The following is a 19,795-nucleotide window of genomic DNA, read 5'->3' as shown; positions in this document are numbered from 1 at the left end:
GCAGAAAGCACAGAGTTCCCATACCCTTCCTGCCCCTACATTGTCCCTTTACTTTTTAAAATTAATTAATTAATTAATTAATTAATTAATTATTGTCTGCATTGGGTCTTCGTTGCTGCGCACAGGCTTTCTCTAGTTGCAGTGAGTGGGGGCTACTCTTCGTTGTGGTGCGCAGGCTTCTCATTGTGGTGGCTTCTCTTGTTGCAGAGCACGGGCTGTAGGCGTGCAGGCTTCAGTAGTTGTGGCACGCGGGCTCAGTAGTTGTGGCTCATGGGCTCTAGAACGCAGGGTCAGTAGTTGTGGTGCATGGGTTTAGTTGCTCCGCGGCATGTGGGATTTTCCCAGACCAGGGATCAAACCCGTGTCCCCTGCATTGGTAGGCGGATTCTTAACCACTGCACCACCAGGGAAGTCCTGTCCCTTTACTTTTAATCTATCTCTTTATATTTAAAATGAGTTTCTGATAGAAAACATGTGGTTTTGTTTTTTCCCCCCGACTCTTATAATCTCTGTCTTTTAATTTGTGTATTTAGACCATTGATTTTTAAAGTGATTATTGAAAATGTTGGATTAATATCTTTATATTTGTTTTCGTTTTCTATTTGTTGCCCTTGTTGTTTGTTTAGGTTTTTGTCTTCCACTCTTTTTCTGCCTTCTCTGGTTTTAATTGAGCATTTTACATGATTTTATTTTTTCTCCTCTCTTAGAATGTATACTTCTTTTTAAACCTTTTTTTTAGTGGTTGCTCTTGAGTTTGCAATATATATATTTATGGCTAAGCCAAGTCCACTTTCAAACAATATACCACTTATGGATAGTGCAAGTTCCTTATAACAGAGTATCCCCTATTCCTCCCTCCCATCTCCTATGACATGGCCATCATTCATTTCACTTATCCATAAGCTATAATCAAGTTCATTGTTGCTATTATTATTTTGAACAAATTATCATCTGTTAGATCAATTGAGAATAAGAAAATAAAAGATTTCATGTTCCCTTAATTTATGCCTTTTCTAATGCTCTTCTTTTCTTTATGTAGATCCAAATTTCTGACTTATGTTCTTTTCCTTCTCTCTGAAGATATTCTTTTAACATTTCTTGCAAGGTGGGTCTACTGGTGACAGGTTCCCTCAATTTTTGCTTGTCTGATAAAGTCTTCATTTCTCCTTCACCTTTGAAGGATAATTTTGCAGGATACAAAATTCTAGATTGGTGTTTTTTCTTTCAGCATTTTAAATGTTTTACTCTGCTTTCTTCATATTTGAATGATTTCTAAAGAAAAGTCCATATAATTCTTATCCTTGCTCTTCTGTGAATAAAATGGTTTACCCCTATGGCTTTTGTTTCAAGATTTTCTCTTTTTCTTTTTTCTGTTACAGTGTTTTTGATTTCTAGCACTTCCTTTTGTTCCTTTCTTAGGATTTCCATCTCTGTGCTTACATTGCCCATCTGTTCTCACATGTTGTCCACTTTTTCCATTAAAACCCTTAACATAGTAATCATAGTTATTTTATTTCCTTATCTGATAATTCCAACATCTCTGCCATATCTGAGAAAGCATATCTCATGCTTTCTCTGTTTCTTCAGACTGTGTTTTGTTTTTTTGTGCAAAAAAGCTATTTTAAAGACAAGAAAACTGTCCCCCATCCAGAGGTGCTCACTTGTAACTGCTGTACACCACAGCCTCCCTCCCATCTCTTTTCTGTGTGGATGTTGGGGTGACTCAGTGTGCTGTTTCCTGTATTGCAGCATAAACGTGTCCCTGTCAGTACAAACCTTTGGGTGCATAACGATCTGTTAGGTGGAAACTGACTTAACAGCTCCCCTGTTGTTGGATACTTTAGTTTGTGAGTTTTTTAGTCTCTCCTGACCTTGGGAGGCTGAAAAGCAGGTTTTCTTGCTGTAGTCTATGGACAAGGAGGCAGAGAGAGGCGCCCAGAGGGGCAGCACCCAGGCCAGCCTCCTCCCTCCTGCTCACCCTTATGCTGCTGCAGGCCTGGGTTGGACCAGGACTCCTGGCATTTCAGCATCCTGGCCTCCCAGCATCCTGTGACCACATACCAGCTATGCTGTTAGTTCTGCAGGTCAGTGTCCCAGAGCAGCTCCAGGCCTAGCGTCTCCTAGGACAGATGCAGTCCCCTTGCTGCTGGACTGCCTTTTGGTCAGGATGTGTGCAGACCCTGTGTTGGTGGGGGAGGAGCGGTTGCTACCCCAAACATCATCACTGAGGTCTGGCCAAGGAGGGAGCACTGGAAGGCCTCAGAGGCCAGTGGGACCTCTCACTACCCTGGCACCGGGCAGTGGAGGAGGGCCTCAGGTGGGCTCAGCTGCCGAGAGCAAGGGAGTATATTCTGACCTGGTGATGGGGGCAGAGGCAGAGGTTGCAAACTGCCTGCTGGGCCACAGATGTGTGTGCTGGGCCCATGATGTTGGTCAACACAGGGTTTTCAAAAACAGTTCCATTAGCTGCAACATATTAAAATCAAGAAATTTCACATAAAGATGTGCATTCCCACGTTTTCTTGAAAAATTGGGAGATCTGACAGAGCTCAGTGCACATCCACAAGGTGCCCCCATGGGCCTGCTTGGCATTGGGCTGTGGTGTTCCCGTCTCTGCTGCTCACTGAGCTGAGTGGGGGCTGCACCTCTGCCCCCTCACACCTGCCCGCTCCTACCTGTGGGCATGCAGCATCCCCTGTGCACAATCAGGGCCCATTTGGTGGGTTGTTCTAGATGACCTTCAGGTCCCTGCCATGTAGAAATGTGATGGGTCTCTGAGGGCCAGCTGTGTGGAGACCCGTGAGTGCTAGGGCTTCTGTCCTTTCCTTAGAGCTGTGTCAGGGAAGGCTGTCCCTGTGCATTGGGCTGCCTACTTCCTGCCATGTCCCAGAACAACATTAAACGTGATTTGTTGAAGGAATTAAAGCAGGGTGGGTAGGCCCACTGTCCACGCTTGGCCTTAGTGTCCTCGTCTCACAAATGAGAGTGCTGGGCAGGATGGATTTTTGCTGAGAGTCCCTTCATTTTTGATGCTGCAAGAGCCTTCGATTCTTACCTGCTTGAACCTGCTCTCAGAAAGTTCTGAGCACTTACCATAAGCACACACCAGCACTTGCTTATGACCTACATTCTATGCAGATTTATTTTCGAGAGTCAGAAGAGTATATCTTTAAAAGTCTATTTTTGTCCTTTAAAAAATTCAAATAGCTCTAATATGAATCAAATCAGTTTATTGGGATTACAGTTGTTCTTTATAATGTTTAAAGGGAGATAGCAATATGCACACACAGGAAAAAATTCAACAGTCAAGAATTTGTCTTCAGTGGCAACTCTGTCTCCTCCCTGCTGACCACCAGTCTTCTCCAAAGGTGGCCACTTGGGTTAGGTTTCTGAGTCTTTGCAGAACATTCTGATTACAGAGGAGCATGTGTATGCATTTCTTTCAATGCCCCACAAAAAATGGGTGTGTGCCCTGGCCCCTTCTGCAACTTGTGCTCTTTGCTGCACAATACATCCTGGAGATTGTTCCAGATAGAAAGTGTAGAGTTTGTACTTCTTGGCATTCCAGACATTTACCTAAGTCTCCCCTGGATGGGCACCTGGTTGCTGCTGCAGTAAACGCCCTGTACACCCCTGCGCCAGTGTACCTGTGTATTCCTGGAAGAGGGCCACAGACAAGGGTACACGTGTTCTCAGTATCAGCAGCTCCCATCCTAGAGGCTGTGCCAATGTGTGTTTCTGCTGAGGACATAGAATGCTTGTCTGTCTGCAGCATTGACACACCAGGTACTCTCCAGTCTCCTAGGGCTGTGCCAGCCGATAGGTGGAAAACCTTGCAGTTTTAGTTTGCATGTCTTACTGAAAGTGCTGTTGCACCTCTTTCCATATGTTGAAAAACCACTATGTCCTTTTCTGTAAATTGTTTACTAAAAGCCATTATTTGAATCACTGGTCAGGCAGTTTCACTATGTTTTTTTTCCTACAAAAAGTCTTTCTACTGTTTACTCCATTCTTGACATGTGGTCCAGACCTAAACTGAGGTCTCGCAGAGGCACATAAGACTGCACGGAAAGCAGTCATTGATTTGGGTACTTGGTATTTTTCACTCCTGGTGCTGCTGTTCATTGTTTGGAATTGTTTGGGTTTTGTGTCCCTGAGGCCAGCAGCAGGGCACCCTGGCAGGGCTATGGGGAGATGTCCCCCTCAGCTGTGTCTCTGTGGGGTGTGGGAAAGGCCAGGTTTCCCTCCCTGACATGGCCTTGGTTAATTAGTGCCATGAGCCTCTGTGTCCTGCTTACTTCTCTCCAACAAACGCTTACCTACACTAAACCTGCAGATGTGGTTTGTACTTTTAAATACTTTAGGAGTAAGATTTTAAGAAGGCAACCCTTAGGAGGGTTGTTTCAGCTAAGTCCACATGAGTGTCGTGGGCCCTTGAGTGCTGACCTCCCTCTGGTTCCCTCCTGTTCTTGTTTGCTTATGGGTGGCGGGGGTGGGGCGGCGTCTGCTCAGTTGTGATCTCTACTGGAGTCTCCGTGCCAACTGGAAATCAAGGACTTCCCTGCTTCCTCTGGGACGGAGCTGCCCATGGGTTTCTAGGTCGTGGAGCTTTAGTGCTCTTGGGACTTTGGAGATGCGCCGGCAGAGTGGTTTGCTTAGGGCTGAGTAACAGGACTCGTGGAGGATAAGTGACTTATGTCCCAGGTGCAGGGGGCTGTGCTCCATCTGTGGTTTCCACCAGTCACTCCTGGGGTTTTCCATCAGCAAATATAGTCCAGAAATGAGGTTGAGCAGTGAATTCCTAGGCAAAGCTGGCACCTGGGCGCAGACTGTGGCCGAGGGCCAAGGTTGCTAACCAGGAGCGAGCCTGGGACTCATGCTATGTATGTGGGCTGCTTTTCTGGAAGGGGTTGTGTGTCCGCCTAAGAAGGAAGTTATAGCCCCGATGGCTCATGGAAACCCCAGGTGAGAGCTGAGAGGAGTATAGGTCCGGCCGCACCTGGCTTCCTAAAATAGGCCCTGCTACAGCAGCTCCCAGGCCCCAGCTTGTCTTTAGAAATGGGCCTGATCCAATAAGTTAGGTGGGGCTTGGGGTCCAGATCTTCAAAACCTTCCCAAAGGCTCTACCATCTTGTCTGGACATATTGCCAAGACAATATAATTGCCAGGACATATTGGTAAGTGGAAACCCCAGGGCAATAACTGGATCAGCCCTGGACACTGAGGCCACAGGTCAGACGTTGTGGGGGCAACAGAGTGACCCCTCACAAAGTCACTTCTTCATCACCTGATAGTGGACTTGCCCTGGCCAAGAGACTCCAGTCTGCATGCCCATGGGGGCACAGCCTGACCTGAGTCTGTGACCTGCACCAGCACCACCCATGGGGCACTCGTGTCAGGTGTGGTTGTGCAGGAACACCAGATAGTCCAGAACTGTGTCTGTAGGAGATCACTGGCTTGGAGGCTGCAAAAGGCAATAACGCCAAAGATAAATAGCATCCCTCACCCCCATTTAAGGAGCCCAGAGGCTGGGCAGCTGGTGCCATGTGTGATTCTGGGTCAAATATACAAACAGCTGTGAGGAATGTTGTTGAGACAACCGGGAAAATGTGACTATGTAGACATGTGCATTAGGACACATCTTATGGTGTTAACTTTGATGTTGTGGTTATGGTGGCGACAGCTTGGTTCTTAGGAGACTGCAGGCTGATGAATTAGGGGGCCGGTCCTCATGTCTATAACATATTTTCAAGTGTTTCAGAAAAAAACTACAGAGATATAAAGCAAATGAGGGGAATTGTTAACCACTGGAGAACCTGAGTGAAGGGAACACGGGCATCCATTGTAATTTTTCTATAGGGTTTAAAATTTCAAAATGGGAAGTGGGTCGGGAGAGCCCTCTCAGGTGATGGTGACATTGAGCAGGCAGAGAACTGTCACCTACCTGCTCTGCCTGAGTCCCTCACCCGTGCCAGGGGAGGGCCTGGATCCTGTCCATCTCATAGTGGCACCTGTTTGTAGACTCCCCAGGGCTGTACTCTGCCCCACTTGGGACCCTTCCCAGGGCCCTGTGCTTGCTCCCCCCTGCCCTGCTCTTCTCTATCCTGTCAATCCTCTCACCGCCCCTCACACTGCCTTCGGTGCCTTTACTAGATGAAGGAGACTAGGGACGTGAGTCACCTGCTCCAAGGTGGCTGGCAAGAGAGGTGTGTGGACATTGGAGACCTTGACCTCCACCTGCACCCACTGGAGTGAGCGACATCAGTTTATAGGGTCATGACCCACCTTGTTTAAACCTTTGAACTAGGAGAGAGGAGAAACCCCACGTGTCCTGCAAGGTACATATATGAATGTTTGCTTCCATTGTAAGTATGGACGCAAGTGTTTCTTTTAGAGATTGTGATAAATTGTGATAAATTGGGAAGTTAAGTGAAGGCTCTGTGGGCTCTGCTTTCCTCCCCTGCAGTGGTGCTTCCTCCAGATTCCTCTGAATTGTGCTCTCCGGGTTGGCCTGGAAGATGGCGGAGACTCCTCTCCAGCATGTCTGCCTGTGGCTTCCATCCCCCCATGGCTTTCATCTCCTCCGTGGCTTTGTCCCCCCGATGGCTGCTGTTCCCCCATGGCTTCCAACCCCCCATATCTTCCATGCCCCGGAGGCTTCTGTTTCCCCTGGGTGCCCCATCCTGCTGAGGGAAGTGTGGAGAAGCACAAACAAAGGTATTACGGCCAGGAAGGAAAAACTTTGGGCAAGATGGGGTGGGGCTCAGCTGGTCAGAGGCCACTGGCCCCTTATTCTCTCCTTGGAGATAGGGAGGGGCTGGGCTGGAGTCCATTCACCTCAGAGTCCTGGAGGAGTGGATGTGACACATCTGGGAAGAAGAATAGATGTTGACATTCTTTCCATGTGGATTCTGTGTTTCCCTCTGGAGTTTTGCTCTTTCTCAGCCACTTGCTGACAGATGAGAGCATGTGTCATGATCCATCAGACCAGCAGGAGAAAATGTTGATGATGATGGTGATGGTGATGGTAGTGATGATATTGGTGATGGTGGTGATGATAATAGTGATGATGGTGATGATCATGATGGTGATGATTGTAGTGATGATGATGGTGATGGTGATGATGACTACAACAAGCAGTAAACTGTCTTTGCAGGCTCCTGCTGTGTGCCAGGCATGGCGCTGGGCATTGTACATACAATCCTTTTTGAGCTTACCTGCCCCACTGGCAGGGGCTGGGAGGACAATTGTCCTTCACATTCTGGAACCTGTTTTCATTTCTTCTGAGTATTCAGTCCCTCCCCATAGTCCTGTTTATCTGTGGCTGTGTAATAGTCACCCCAAAACATAGTGGCTTCTGACAACAACTGTGTGGATTTTTCCCACAAGTCTGCATCTGAGCCCAGCAGACAGACCTACCCCCACCAAATCTCTGTCATTGCTCTGTGGCTGGGTCCCCATGAGGTCCAGGTGGAAGCCACATGGTCTGTGTGACTCTTGGGGGTCCTGATATACTGAGTCCCCAGGTTGACTGCCCTCCAGGGTTGGTAGTGAGACCCTCCTCTGTGGCGCAGTGTCACCTACCGCCCCCCAGGCCATGGCAGGCACCCTGTCATCCCATGCACACAGGCACCCCCCTCCCTGGGGGCCAGGCTTTTCCAGCTGGGCCAGGTCTGGCTGTTTTCTCTTTCCCCTTTCCTGCTCTTCTTTATGAACTTGTCCTATGAGGGCTCAGGTGCCTCAGGGGTCTGGTCCTTATTGCAGCCCCCACCTCCTCCTGTGGCAAAGTGTTTGCTACCTACTCCTGCACAGCAGGCCCTTGGCTGACTGGAAGCTGTGAAGGCTCCTGAGCCTGGCGTACGAGCTGTGGGGTGCAAACAGACTTGGCTGCCCCCACCTGCTCTTGCCACCTTTTCACATGGTCCTGGCAAATGCGGACCTCTCTGGGCCTCAGCTTCCCCCTTGCACACCATGCCTGAGGCTCTTAGGGTGAAACCACAAAACCCATGGACAGCTGCTGCCTGGGGGCATCCCGAGGTGGGACCCAGACACACTGCCTTGAGCCCATGTGTGGCTCTGAGGGTGTCAATTCCCTTCTCCCACTGTGATTTCTCCCCTGTCGTGTGGAGAAGGTTGTGTGGCTCCTGGACTAGTGGCTGGGCATTCAGTGATTTAGTAGTTGTTCACACGATTAGGGCCTAAAGGACCACCTTAAGTATGACATGTGGCTGATGACCATCTTGAAGCCGAGTGGTGACCGAGTTGTGGTCCCCATGGCTGCATCGTGTGGAAATGTGTCAGTGAACAGTTTCTGGGTATCCTTCGGAGACCGCAGGCTGGAATGGGGGAGGATGAGGGAGGAAGGGGATGGCCGTGAAGTGGGGCTGGCTTGACATAGGATGAAGTCATCATGAGGGGAATCACTGAGCACCCCCATGCCTTCTAGGGCTCCTTGGCCAGCCCAGGCTTCCATGCAGGTGTCTGCCTGCCCTGCCTCTCCCTGTTGTCTCCAACGTGGCCTCTCCCCTCCATCAGGCTCCCTGGGGGAGACCCAGGGGCCCTGAGATGGGTGTCCCAGCCTCGCTGTAGGGTGGACAGCTCAGGAGCCCTTCTCAGTGGGGCACCAGGACCTAAGAAATGCAGGAGGAGGTGAGCTGGGAAGGGGCACCGTTCTGACTTTCTAAATAAAGCAGGAATTTTGCTGCTTGTTATAAAAAGAATACACACTCATTTTCAGTGATTTAGGAAAGTACAGAAAAGTGTAAAGAGAAAACAAGCATGCCACTGCCCGGCACCAGTGTGGAACCCTTCTGTGTGCCAGGGCTGTAGTTTTAGTGTCTGCAGATCTTAAACATGTAAACTTAAAAATAAAACCTGAGTTTTGATGACTGCATAATATTCTGCTGTGTGAGCGTAGCATGACCTGGGTATCTGACCTCCTGGCTGGAAAAGTTTACTACTCCTAATTTTTCGCTGTTTTAAATACTCTTGGGGTGGACCATCTTGCATGTGAATCTTGTATGCATTTCTACTTTCTGCCTTGTAATAGGTTTGTAGTTGTGGAATTACTGGCCTGAAGGATAAAATCCTTCTTAAAGCTCTTGGCACACACGACCATATTTGGGGAGACTCCTCCCCATGTTAATTCCTCCATGGGCAGGATGAGTGCCTGGTCCCTGTGGCCCCACCTGCATCATGACCATTATTGACACATCAACTGTGCCACCTCTGAGCCCCTCGGTGCTTCACACTGCAGGGGCTGGCATGTGAGACGAGGTTTACCCGTCCCCCTCCCCTCTGGAATTGAAAGGGGCCACTTCCTTCTTTGAGGCTCCTCCCCTAACTTAAAAAAAAGTCAAAACAGTGCTACAGAAGTTGTGGTTTATGTTAAATCAACATTCTTGACAACACAATAGAAAAAAACCACAATGCAATCTAATTGTGGATTCATGAGAAAATTCCAGCCTTGATTCTCAAAGGCTGAGCAGAGGAGTGTGGTGGGGTGCCCAGGCCGGGCCAGGAGCCTGTGCCCTGGGGAGCTCCTCAGGCAGGGCCATCACCATGAGGTCATACCCTGTATGCTTGGGGCTGGGATTCTAGAAAGTCCTGCTGGAAGTTGCCCTACTGGAGGGCAGAGCAGGGATTACTGTGGGACGACCTCAGAAGAGCCGCTTCCTCTCTCGGTCCCCCTGGCCCTTGGTGTCACAAGGGTCTCACAACCAGAGCATCTCCAAGGGGCAGATTCAGATTTTGCACAAAGAGCAGGGAACCCAGGCTTCCTTGGGAGCAGGACTTCCCAAGGGCGGCTGGCTACTTTGGCAATTCTGACATGATTTTGCCGCCTTTGCAAGTGTCTGAAATCTGCAGCCTCCCACCCCTCAGTTCCCTTTTTCTTGGTCATTTTCTTTGGTGTCTTATCCTCCACTCACCTCTGCCTTTGAAAATTCTGTTGTCTTTCTACTTACTTGGCTCTGGGTACCAAATTACCTTTAACATTTGTTTGGGGTTGACTTTCTGTCATGCTGGGGTGGCTGGTGGCTCAGATCAAACCAGTTCCTGGCCCCACTGTGTCGTGAGCCCCTGAAAATGCAGCTGCATCTCTCCTTGTTTCTCACCACCTGCCCCCTCAGTGGCAAGGTGAGTGCGGTGGACTGAATGAGCACATAGACACATGGGCCCACACACACTCTTGCACACACGTGTATGCACACATGTGCAACTTACACATGTATGCACACATGCATGCAGTGCACATACACTCATGCGCGTGTGCGCGCACACACACACACACACACATTCACACACCCCATAATTTTGTTTTGGGTTTTCCACCAAAAGAAATTATACCATACACATTCTCCTATTACCTACGATTTTTCAATTTACAATTACTGTGGATATCTTTCCATGTCAGGATGTAAAAATCTACCTCATTCTTTTTATTTTTAAATTAGTTCAGCAGTATCCTGCCCGCACAGAGCATTCTGCATTACCGTCTGCCTGTGCCTGGCAGGTGGTTTCCAGGTTTCCTTTATGCTGTGAGGCCTGGGTCCAACCTCGGTCTGTGTCCCAGCCTCTCCCTCAGCTGTCACATGGGCAGAGCCATCCCTGGGCCCCTGGGAGGTCTACAGGTTGGTGGAAACATCACTCATTCATTTGAGTCTTCTCCTAGGAACCTGGAGTCCTGGGTGCCAGCGACCTGGGTTCTCTCCAAGGGAGGGAAAGCGGGGTCAGCAGGTCCGTGTTGATGTCTTAGGTGGCCCTGGCAGCCTGTGCTTCTGCCTGCTGCCCACCCCCTGGGTGGGCCACGGCTTTCCACCCTGGGCACTGAGGCTGGGCAGGCTGGATTTGGCCCCTGAAGCTTCTGTCCTTTAGGAAGCCATGTGGCCTATGGGGTGCTTGGGGGACTACTGCTCTCACAAGAGTTAAAAATGACAAACGCCACAATTATCTGGCTGACTGTGTCTTTTTGCCAAGGTGTCAGGGCTGTTGCAGTTGGAGCTCTGTTTTAGAACTGATGTCCTGGGTGATTCTGTCCCCATCTAGCCTCAAGGTCTGTGTAGGGCTCCCCTGCCTTGGCCCCACAACACCTCTCCCAGCTGCTGGTCTTTTCCCCTATGCCCTGAGTTACCTCCCCTACTCTCTCTCCCTGCCTCTGCCCCTCTTCCTCTCACCCTCATGCCCTCCCCCAGACACCACAGTGTGCTCACCTGGCCAGCGCAGCCCGAGGCCTGGCTGACCCTCCCAGGCTGCAGTTGGGGCTACCTTGTGCAGTTGTGATGATCTTGGGGACACGGATGCAGCTGGGCCCGGACACGTCCAGGGCCCAGCTTGCAGGTGATGCCCCTCATCCTCCTTTTTCCCGTGGACCATTTGCAGGTAACTTCGAACCCCTGCTTGGGCCTGGAGTGTATGGCAGGCTCTAGTGCCTGCTTCCCAGGAGAGTGATGCCCACCTTCCATCAAGAAGCTCACTGTATCCTCATAGAGCTTTCGTCTGTTGCAGTCCCACAAGGGGCAGGGGGCAGGGGACAGGCGAGGCTCTTGGGTGCCTTGCTGTAGACACAGGAGGACTAGCAGGCTGGGTGTGCTGAGCCCCCCACGTCCATCAGGGCAGTCCTTGGGTGCCCAGCTCTTGTTGTGAGCCAGCAGTGGTCTCCATGGGGTGGGTGGCCCAAGCACTGGCTGCCTCTCCTAGGTGAGGGGCAGCTCTAAGGTGTTCCCAGCAGAACAGAACCCACCTTCCCTGCTTCTCACTTTCTCTTTCAGTCCCGGGGCCTTCCTGCACAACATAGCAAACAGCCAGACCCATCCTGGCCCAGGTGAGACCTGAGCCCACCAGGTGGTGGTGTTCTAAAGACCCCCAGGGGTGGAGTTGGGGTGTCAGCATGCACAATGCACATGGTCGTGACCCCTGGGTCTCAGCTTCCACACCTGTCACAGGGGCCCCTGCCGTGGGCTTTCCAGAGCATGATGAGGCTTCAGGGATGTGTGGGACCAGCAGGTAGTGTTTGGGGGAGCCAGTCCCAGTAACTAGGCCTGAGGAATGCCAAGTGGGGGGTTTGTATTTTAAGGCACATTGGTTTCCTTCCTTTTGATTGACCTGGAGCCTCCATCAGAGAAGCCCCTTGGACCTTCCAAGGTGCACCTGACTCCTGACCTCCTGAAAGGGCCCTAAGTCTGTGTCATCTGACCTCAGACCTCCTGCCCACCTGCAGGGTCAGTGCCGGCACATAGAGGCCTTGCAGCAGAACCTGCTGCAGCCTCCTTGTTTGTCCCTGGGGCCCCTGGGACCTGGGCAGGCAGGGGTTCACACCGGGCCATTGGACAGAGGCAGACCCATCAGGGGAGGTCGGCCATCCTCAGTGTTTGTGAGCTCCAGGAGCTGCCAGTGAGAAGATAGCCTGGAGCCACTGCCCAGTGTGGACGTGCAGTATACACTGTTGACCTAAAATAATAACACAGCCAGCTATTTTACCAGCAAAATGGGTTTATTCAGGCACAGCAAAGAATTGCAATTTGGGACATGCAATCTCTGGCAAGCCACAGGCAAGTCCAGGGAACAAAGGAGAGTGACATTCTTTTATAGAGGAGAAGGGAGAGTTGGGAGGAGCTGTTATAAAACAAGAGTCCATTGGAGGAAACTGGGAGTTCGAAATATAGTGGCTTTCATTGGCTAAGTGTGACAGCCTTTGGTTGGCTGGGCTGTTGCCAGGCAAGGAGAAATTCTTCCTCCTTCTGGGTAGTAGTAAAGTAGTAACATTCTTCCTGTTGGAGATACAAAGGTATAGTCTCTTCCTCTGGGTCTATAATTGACATTGAGTGATAGGGTGTAAGAGCTCTCCCTTATGGCCTCCTGACTCCATTTTAAGTGAGGGTCTGTTTATTAATTTTCACAGGACTCCAGGTGTGGATGTGGGGTGTAACTTCTGGGTCCAGTCTCTGGACCTGGCCAATCCTGAGCAGTTGCAGGGCTCTGCCTTTGTCTCAGTCCATGACTCCTGGTGGGTATGGGTGATGGGGGCTCACTGTGTGCCCGGTTCTACAGTTGCTGGGTTTCAGCCATCTTCACCCTGGTGTGATCGCTGGTATCATGAGCCCACTTTATGGATGAGCAAACTGAGGACAGCCAGCTCAGGGCCTGCCATGCAGAGGAGACCCAAGGCACAGGACCCTTCTGTAGCCTGGCTCTGGAAGGCAGGGGCTTGGGGAAGACTGGTAGGGAAGGAGCAGAGGGTCAGGCCTGGTGGGCTAGCCCTGGGTAGGGGGTGGGGGTTCAGGTGAGCCAGCTCTTCCTCCTCCTGGGTGGAGAGAAGCTGTCCTCTGCTGCCCCGGCCTCCAGGGAGCGCCCCATGCCTGGGGGCTGGGGAGATCTGGCTGTGTTTACTGTCCTCACTGTGCCTTTGCCAATGTGGCATGTTACCAGTTTAATGTGTTCGGTTTTGGTTAATTTGTCAGTTGAAAATGATATGTATTGTGATTTTAGCTTGCCTTTCATGGGTGGTTAGTGAGGTTGGGCATCCTTCTCACACAGCTGTAGCATGTGCCTGTTCTGTTCCTGGCTCTGCCCTGTTCTGTTGGGAGATGCCAGTATATAGTTCATGGAGGAAGAGTAGAAAAACTTTGCTATATTTGCCGTACATACTTTTCATAGCACTTTGAAGTTTGTTTTCATGATTTGGAGCACTGTTTCAATCCATCAGTGTCCTCTCCGGTTTCCTTTCCATTTTCTTTTTGTTTGTTTGTTTGTTTAGAAAGTCACTTTGCGTCATGAGAGCAAATGTGCCCTCATGTTCTGATTTTGATGGCTTTGTCTTTTACATCTGACTCTTTAGACTTCTTTCACTTTATTACCGTTTATGTTCTGAAGTGAAGACCAAACTTTATATTTTCAAAAAACACTTGCCAAGGTCTTTCTGGACTTCAGGCTCTGTTCCCAGGGCTGTCGGACTGCGGCAGCTGTGGCAGGCAGTGTCCTGCCCAGGGACCCTGGGGCGTTGGTGGCCTGCAGAGGGTCTTGTCTGCTGAGTGCTCATCCTGGGCCAATGGCTGAGGGTCGGGGGAGAACTGTCCCTCTGAACGGTGAGGAGACCTTTGGGTGTGGGCAGACAGCTAACCTCTTATGCCTCAGTTTCCTCATTGTACAATAGGGCTAATGGTAATTATCCCGATTACTGCAAGGTTGTTGCAAAAAAATGAATGTAGAGTTCTTGATGCTGCCAGATGCAGAGTCAGCACTCAGCCAGCCTTAGTGATGATGGATGGTGTCACTCTCACAGGGCCACCAGGTTCTTTTCTTTTTCTTTTTTATTGAGATAAAATTCACATAAAATTAACCATTTTAAAGTGAACAATTTGGTGGCATTTAATACATTCACAGTATTGTGCAATCATCACCTCTATCTAGTTCCAGAACATTTTCATACCAAAAGGAAACTCTGTGTGCACTAAACAGTCACTCCCCATTCCTCTCTGCCCCCACCCTCTGGTGCTGCCAGTCGGCCTCTGTCTCTCTGCATTTACCTATTCTGGGCATGATCATGTAAATGGAATCACAATATGTGGCCTTCTATGTCTGGTTTCCTTCACTCAGCACAATGCTTTTGAGACTCATCCTTGTTGTAGTGTGCATCAGCACTTCATTCCTTTTTAAGGCTGAATACTACTCCATTGTATGGCGGCACTGCAATTTGTTTAGCCATTCATCAGTTGACAGACATTTGGGTTGCTTCCATCTTTTGGCTATTGTGACTAATGCGGCTGTTAACATTTGTATACAAGGATTTGTTTGAGAAACTGTTCTTAGTTCTTTTGGGTCTATACCTTGGAGTGGAATTGCCAGGTCATATTATAATTTTATATTTAACTTTTTGAGGAACCACCATACTGTTTTGCATAGAAAATGTACCATTTTATGTTCCTACCAGTAATGTGAGAGGGTTCTAATTTCTCCACATCTTCACCAGCACTTGCTAGTTTCCTGCTTGTTTGTTTGTTTTCTTTTTAAAATTATAGCCATCCTAGTGAGTGTATAGTGGAATCTCATGGTTTTGATTTGCATTTCAGTGGCATCCAGATGACTTAAGGATGTTGAGCTTCTCTTCATGAGCTTGTTGGCCATTTGTATTTCTTCTTTGGAGAAATGTCTATTCAGATCCTTTGACCATTTTTAAATTGATTTGTCTTTTTGTTGTTAAGTTGTAAAGTTCTTTATGCATTCTGCATGATAGGCCCTTATCAGGTAACATGATTTGCAAATATTTTCTCCCATTCTGCACAGTGCCTTTTCACTTTCTTGATAGTGTCCTTTAATGCAGAAAAGTTTTAAAGTTTGATGATGTCTAATTTATGTCTTTTTCCTTTTGTTTCTTGTGCTTTTGGTGTCATTTCTAGGAATCCATGCCCAAATCCAAGGTCATGAAGATTCACTCCTGTGTTTTCTTCTAAGGGTGTTATAGTTTTAGGTCTTATATTTAGATTGTTAATCCATTTTCAGTTAATTTTTTGTATATGGTGTGAGGTAGGGGTTCAACTTCACCCTTTTGATATCCAGTTGTCCCAGCACCATGGTACAGCTCCCTGGGGAAGGTGACTTACAGCAGTCCCCTTCACGGGGTCCGGAGGGGCCCTGCCTATGGCTGCAAACTGCCTATGGTGAAATGGTGGGGGTGCCCTGGCTCTGAGACACGCCCCCCCCACCTCAACCTCCCTGGGCTCTGTGGTGACAGGGCAGTAATGGCCCTCATGGAGGCAGGCCCAAAGGATGACCAGTTCCCTCTGCCTTTCCCAGTCACACATGGTGAGGTCTTCCTTGACCCTCCCTCTCCACTTCGAGTCTCCCATCCCATCCATGTGGGCCACTGTCCCCACACACACTCTGCCCCAGCTGCCCTCATGCTACCCTGCCCTTCCTCTTGAAAAGTGAGTGGGAGGTGCTGCAGATCTTTGCAGGGGAAGCACTTGAGGAGTCGCTGACTGCTGGTTAATGATGTCTGTTTCTCATTCATTTCAGCTGTGTTGGAGTGGAAGAGGAGGAGGCCCCGGACATCGACATATACCACTGCCCAAACTGTGAGAAAACCCATGGGAAGTCCACCCGTAAGTATAACACCATGCTGCTGCTCCTTGGATCTGACTGTGGGGGCGAGGTCTCTGCTTGGCCTTGACCCCAACCCCAACTGGACCCCACCTTGCTGGCATGAACCGCCCTGTGTAGTTGCAGCCGGGGGACTCTGGTATCTAGGGACCACCTCCTGCCTCATTCATTGCCCCTCACGGCCTTGCTGGGCCCACTGTGGCCCCTCCTGATCATCTCCTGCCTGCACATGCAGCTGGGGCCCCTCACGGCCTTTGCAAAGAGCCCACCAGCCTTCAAAGGCCTGGGCAGGGGTTGCAAAGTCCAGCATTTGCAGTGACCAGGCAACCTGAGATGGGTACGTAGGCTGGGAGATGTCCAAGGGGCCATCCATCCCAGCCCTGCCCAGCTCTGCCCAGCTGGCCATCTCTCTGCAGGGGTCCAGGAATGTGCATTGTTGGGGATTTGCTCTCCTCTTCTCTAACACCCCCTGCATGGAATCTTAGGTGATCACCTTTCTCTCTCTCTCTTTTTTTTTCCAGCAATGAAAAACATTTTATTTCCTGTCAATTCTACATTATTAATAAGTAAGAGTACAGGGAGGAAAAATAATAGTTTTTTTTTTTTTTATTGAAGTATACGGCCAAGGAATTTTGTATTTTTGAAATGCAAAAGAATTCCCTTCTCAAACTGCTATTTGTGCATCACAAGGACTTTATCCTCCTCCCCTTCCATCTGGTCCTTTGGGGGCGTGGGAGGCCCAGTGGGGACTCCCCAAGGGACAGGCTCATCCAGGGTGGCCCACATCATGGCTAGAAGGCAAGTTCTAAGGCCAGGTCTATGTGGGGGAAGTGCCATGGGGCTTCTGGGGCTGGACCCCTGTAGCCCTTGTGGAGTGAGTCCTGTGGATCCAGTGGGCATAGAGGGAGGACACCAGCACAGGGCGGAAGCCCACCTCCAGCACCCCTGTTCTGTGAGTCGAGGCCAGCCAAGGGAGCCCAGCCCAGCCCCTTGGGAAGCTGGGTGAAGTGGGGTCTCACCTCTCCTTGACTTTTCTTGGGCCTCTCTTTGTGCCTGGCCTGTGCCCGATCATCACTAAGTGACCATGGGAGCTGTATGCATTTCGGCTCTTGTGCCCTACCCTCCAGCACATGTGGGCATGAGGTAAATGCATGAGAAGATGAAGAAGAGAAGGCCTGGTGGCTTCTGAACTTCCTAGGCATGAAGATTCTCAAGTTCCTAACTTACCCTCATGCCCCTAGAAGTTGGCAGCACTGATGCTCACAATACATCTCACCTAAATTACCCGATCCTTCTGGTAACTGCTTTACAGCAGATACAGGAGGATGACTATCACCCCGTGGCTTAACCTGAATTTCTGGCACCTCATGAACCTCCAGGAAAGCTCAGAGCCTAGGAGAGACAGACAGGGTGTGGACCCAGGTCCTGCATCTCGTGGCCCTGGGTGTGGGGTGGGGGGCTGATCAGGGCTGGGGCCGGGAGACACCCCCCTGCCATATAGAGCTGAGTGCCTGGGTAGGCGCTACCCTGGGAGGTGCTCAAGGAGGGTGGGGGGCAGGGCCACCTCTGTGAGCGCTGTTCTAGATCAGCAGACAGTGTGGGACTGCAGCCTGGCAGGACCTTGCAGCCCCTCCTTGGCTGTGTGTGTGTATGTGTGTCTTGCATGTGTGCACACGTGTGTGCGTGCATATGTGATTTATAAATTCTGTGAATCAGACTTCTTCTTGTTATTGAGGCCTGTGTGCCCATCAGGGACGAAGGCACTGGTTTTAGCATCTTCCGCCAGTGTGCGCTCCTAGATTGCCCATCACCCTTTATTTTACATGTGTGTTCCCTGACCAGAGCCTGTCTGTGACACACTGGTTGGTTTTTTCTGCTTGGATTCCAGTCACACCTTCCACACAGTAAGGCCCCTCGATGACCCTGTGCCCCCTGGGGGCCCCCTAAGCCCATGAACCTGCCTCCTTTCCTCGCCCTGGCCTGGGTGAGGTTTGTGATGGGCACAGTGAGGTGGGGATGGCAGGGAGAGGACCAGAACAGGATAGAGTTGGGGAATGGAGCACCAGGATGGGATGGAGGCGGGGTTCCCAGAGTGAACTGGGCCTGAGGCCACATCCCTCTAGCTTTGCGTGTCTTCACCAGATCACAGGGTTCTCGCCCCATGCTGTTGCCACCTGTCCCTTGGACTGATTTTGGTCTGTGACCCTCAGGCCCACAGGTTTATGCAATTCACAGATTTAGGGGGGGACCCAGGGGTCCCTGGGGGAACTCGTCAAGGTATCCTTACTGACACGAAGGCTCGCAGGAAGCGGGTGACATGGCCCTTAAAGTGGTTCTGAATCCTGGTGTTGCCTCTTGTTAGCTTTATGACTGCTTAAGAGGTTACTTACTAATTTCTTACTTTCCTCCTCCCTGAGGCAGGTGTAGGTGTCACATCTTCATGGTGGGGTGAACCACGCTTAGGACGGTGGGCTGGGCTCTGGTGCTGAATGCCTTAGGGACACCTCTTGCCCCCATAACCAAGGGGACCCACTGAGACTCACAAGCTTCCTGCTGTCTCCTGGGCACCTTGTCAGAGGGCCCCTGCCTTGGGCCACCATAGGCAGGAGAAGGCTCAGCCTCTGGGCTTAGGAGGGTCATGGGCCCTGGGGAGGGAGGGAGCCCACCAGCCAGGGCTGCAGAGGGGTTCAAGGGTAGCCGCATGGAGCTCAGACCCTGCCTCACAGCTTCATCTTTGGCTGTTGTCCCAGCATACCTGCTCCAGCCACAGTATCAGGCGTATTCCAGCCTCTCCATGAGGTGCTTGGAGCTGCCCAGTCCCGAGTGAGGGCCTGGGAAGCCCAGGGGACCCAGGACTGCCACTGGCCCCTGGTCAGCATGCACTTCTCAGGCCCAGCTCCTGGCAGGCAATGGAGATGCTGCTTCTTTCTCCTGCTGCCCACTGCTCCCCTGCATGTCTGCTATCGCTGGGCTGCATGCCCCCTCCAAGACTTGGTTTCCCCACATGACCTTATGACACAGGTCACTCCACGCTCACGAGGAGCCTGGGAAGCCAGGACTAGCATTAATGATGAAGCACAGAGATACCTAGTAACTTGCCTAGGGTCACATGACTACAAGATAGTTGGATCCCTTTGGATCTCCTGTCTGTGCCTGGTGCTGCCACCAGAAGTTCCAGCTCCAGACCTCCCTTCGTAGGATCTTGACAGATTTCCATAGTATCCACTCACACCTTGGTCTTGGAGACCAAGCATGATGTAAATATCACCTGTTGTAGGAGACAGTCTCAAGGAGCTATGACTTGATGAGACGGGGAAGGGGTGGCAGTTTGGAACAGAGCTCAGCTCAGCCACCACCCACCTAGCGCCTTCCCCTTCTTGCTTTAGGCAGGTCCTACTCAGGGGCAGTTGTCAGCTCCCTTCATCCCCACAACCACCGAGATGCAGGAGGACTGCAGCCCCCACCCTGTCTGCATCTGTGAAGGACAGGCACCCTGAGGGCCCCGCCAGCTCTCCCTCACCTCCAGTCTCATCTCAGCCTGTTTCAAACCCTTCCAGGCAGCCCGCAGGGATGGTCTCCATGCCTGGCCCATCTTCACTCACCGAGTTATCTGTGGCTGCCCTGAATGGGAGCAAGGGAATCAAGGAAATAGCTTCCTTCCCTCTGGGGGCTCGAAGTCCAGTAGGGGCAAATGTTAGTG

The 19,795-nt window shown here is 50.6% G+C and overlaps 1 protein-coding gene across 2 annotated transcripts in view; it reads left to right on the top strand.

The window, feature by feature from the left end:
* The window catches only part of PHF2 (PHD finger protein 2), a 92,271-nt gene that overhangs the window by 33,490 nt on the left and 38,986 nt on the right, over positions 1-19,795 (top strand). For both annotated transcript variants that reach the window (XM_061200625.1, XM_061200624.1), the window contains exon 2: positions 16,012-16,097. In XM_061200625.1, the coding sequence (XP_061056608.1) occupies positions 16,012-16,097 (86 nt within the window). The remainder of the gene's footprint in view (positions 1-16,011; positions 16,098-19,795) is intronic.

The sequence above is a fragment of the Eubalaena glacialis genome, chromosome 9 (assembly GCF_028564815.1).
Source record: "Eubalaena glacialis isolate mEubGla1 chromosome 9, mEubGla1.1.hap2.+ XY, whole genome shotgun sequence".
NCBI classification, from domain to species: Eukaryota; Metazoa; Chordata; class Mammalia; order Artiodactyla; family Balaenidae; genus Eubalaena; species Eubalaena glacialis.
This window is presented reverse-complemented; position numbering and strand designations above follow the sequence as displayed.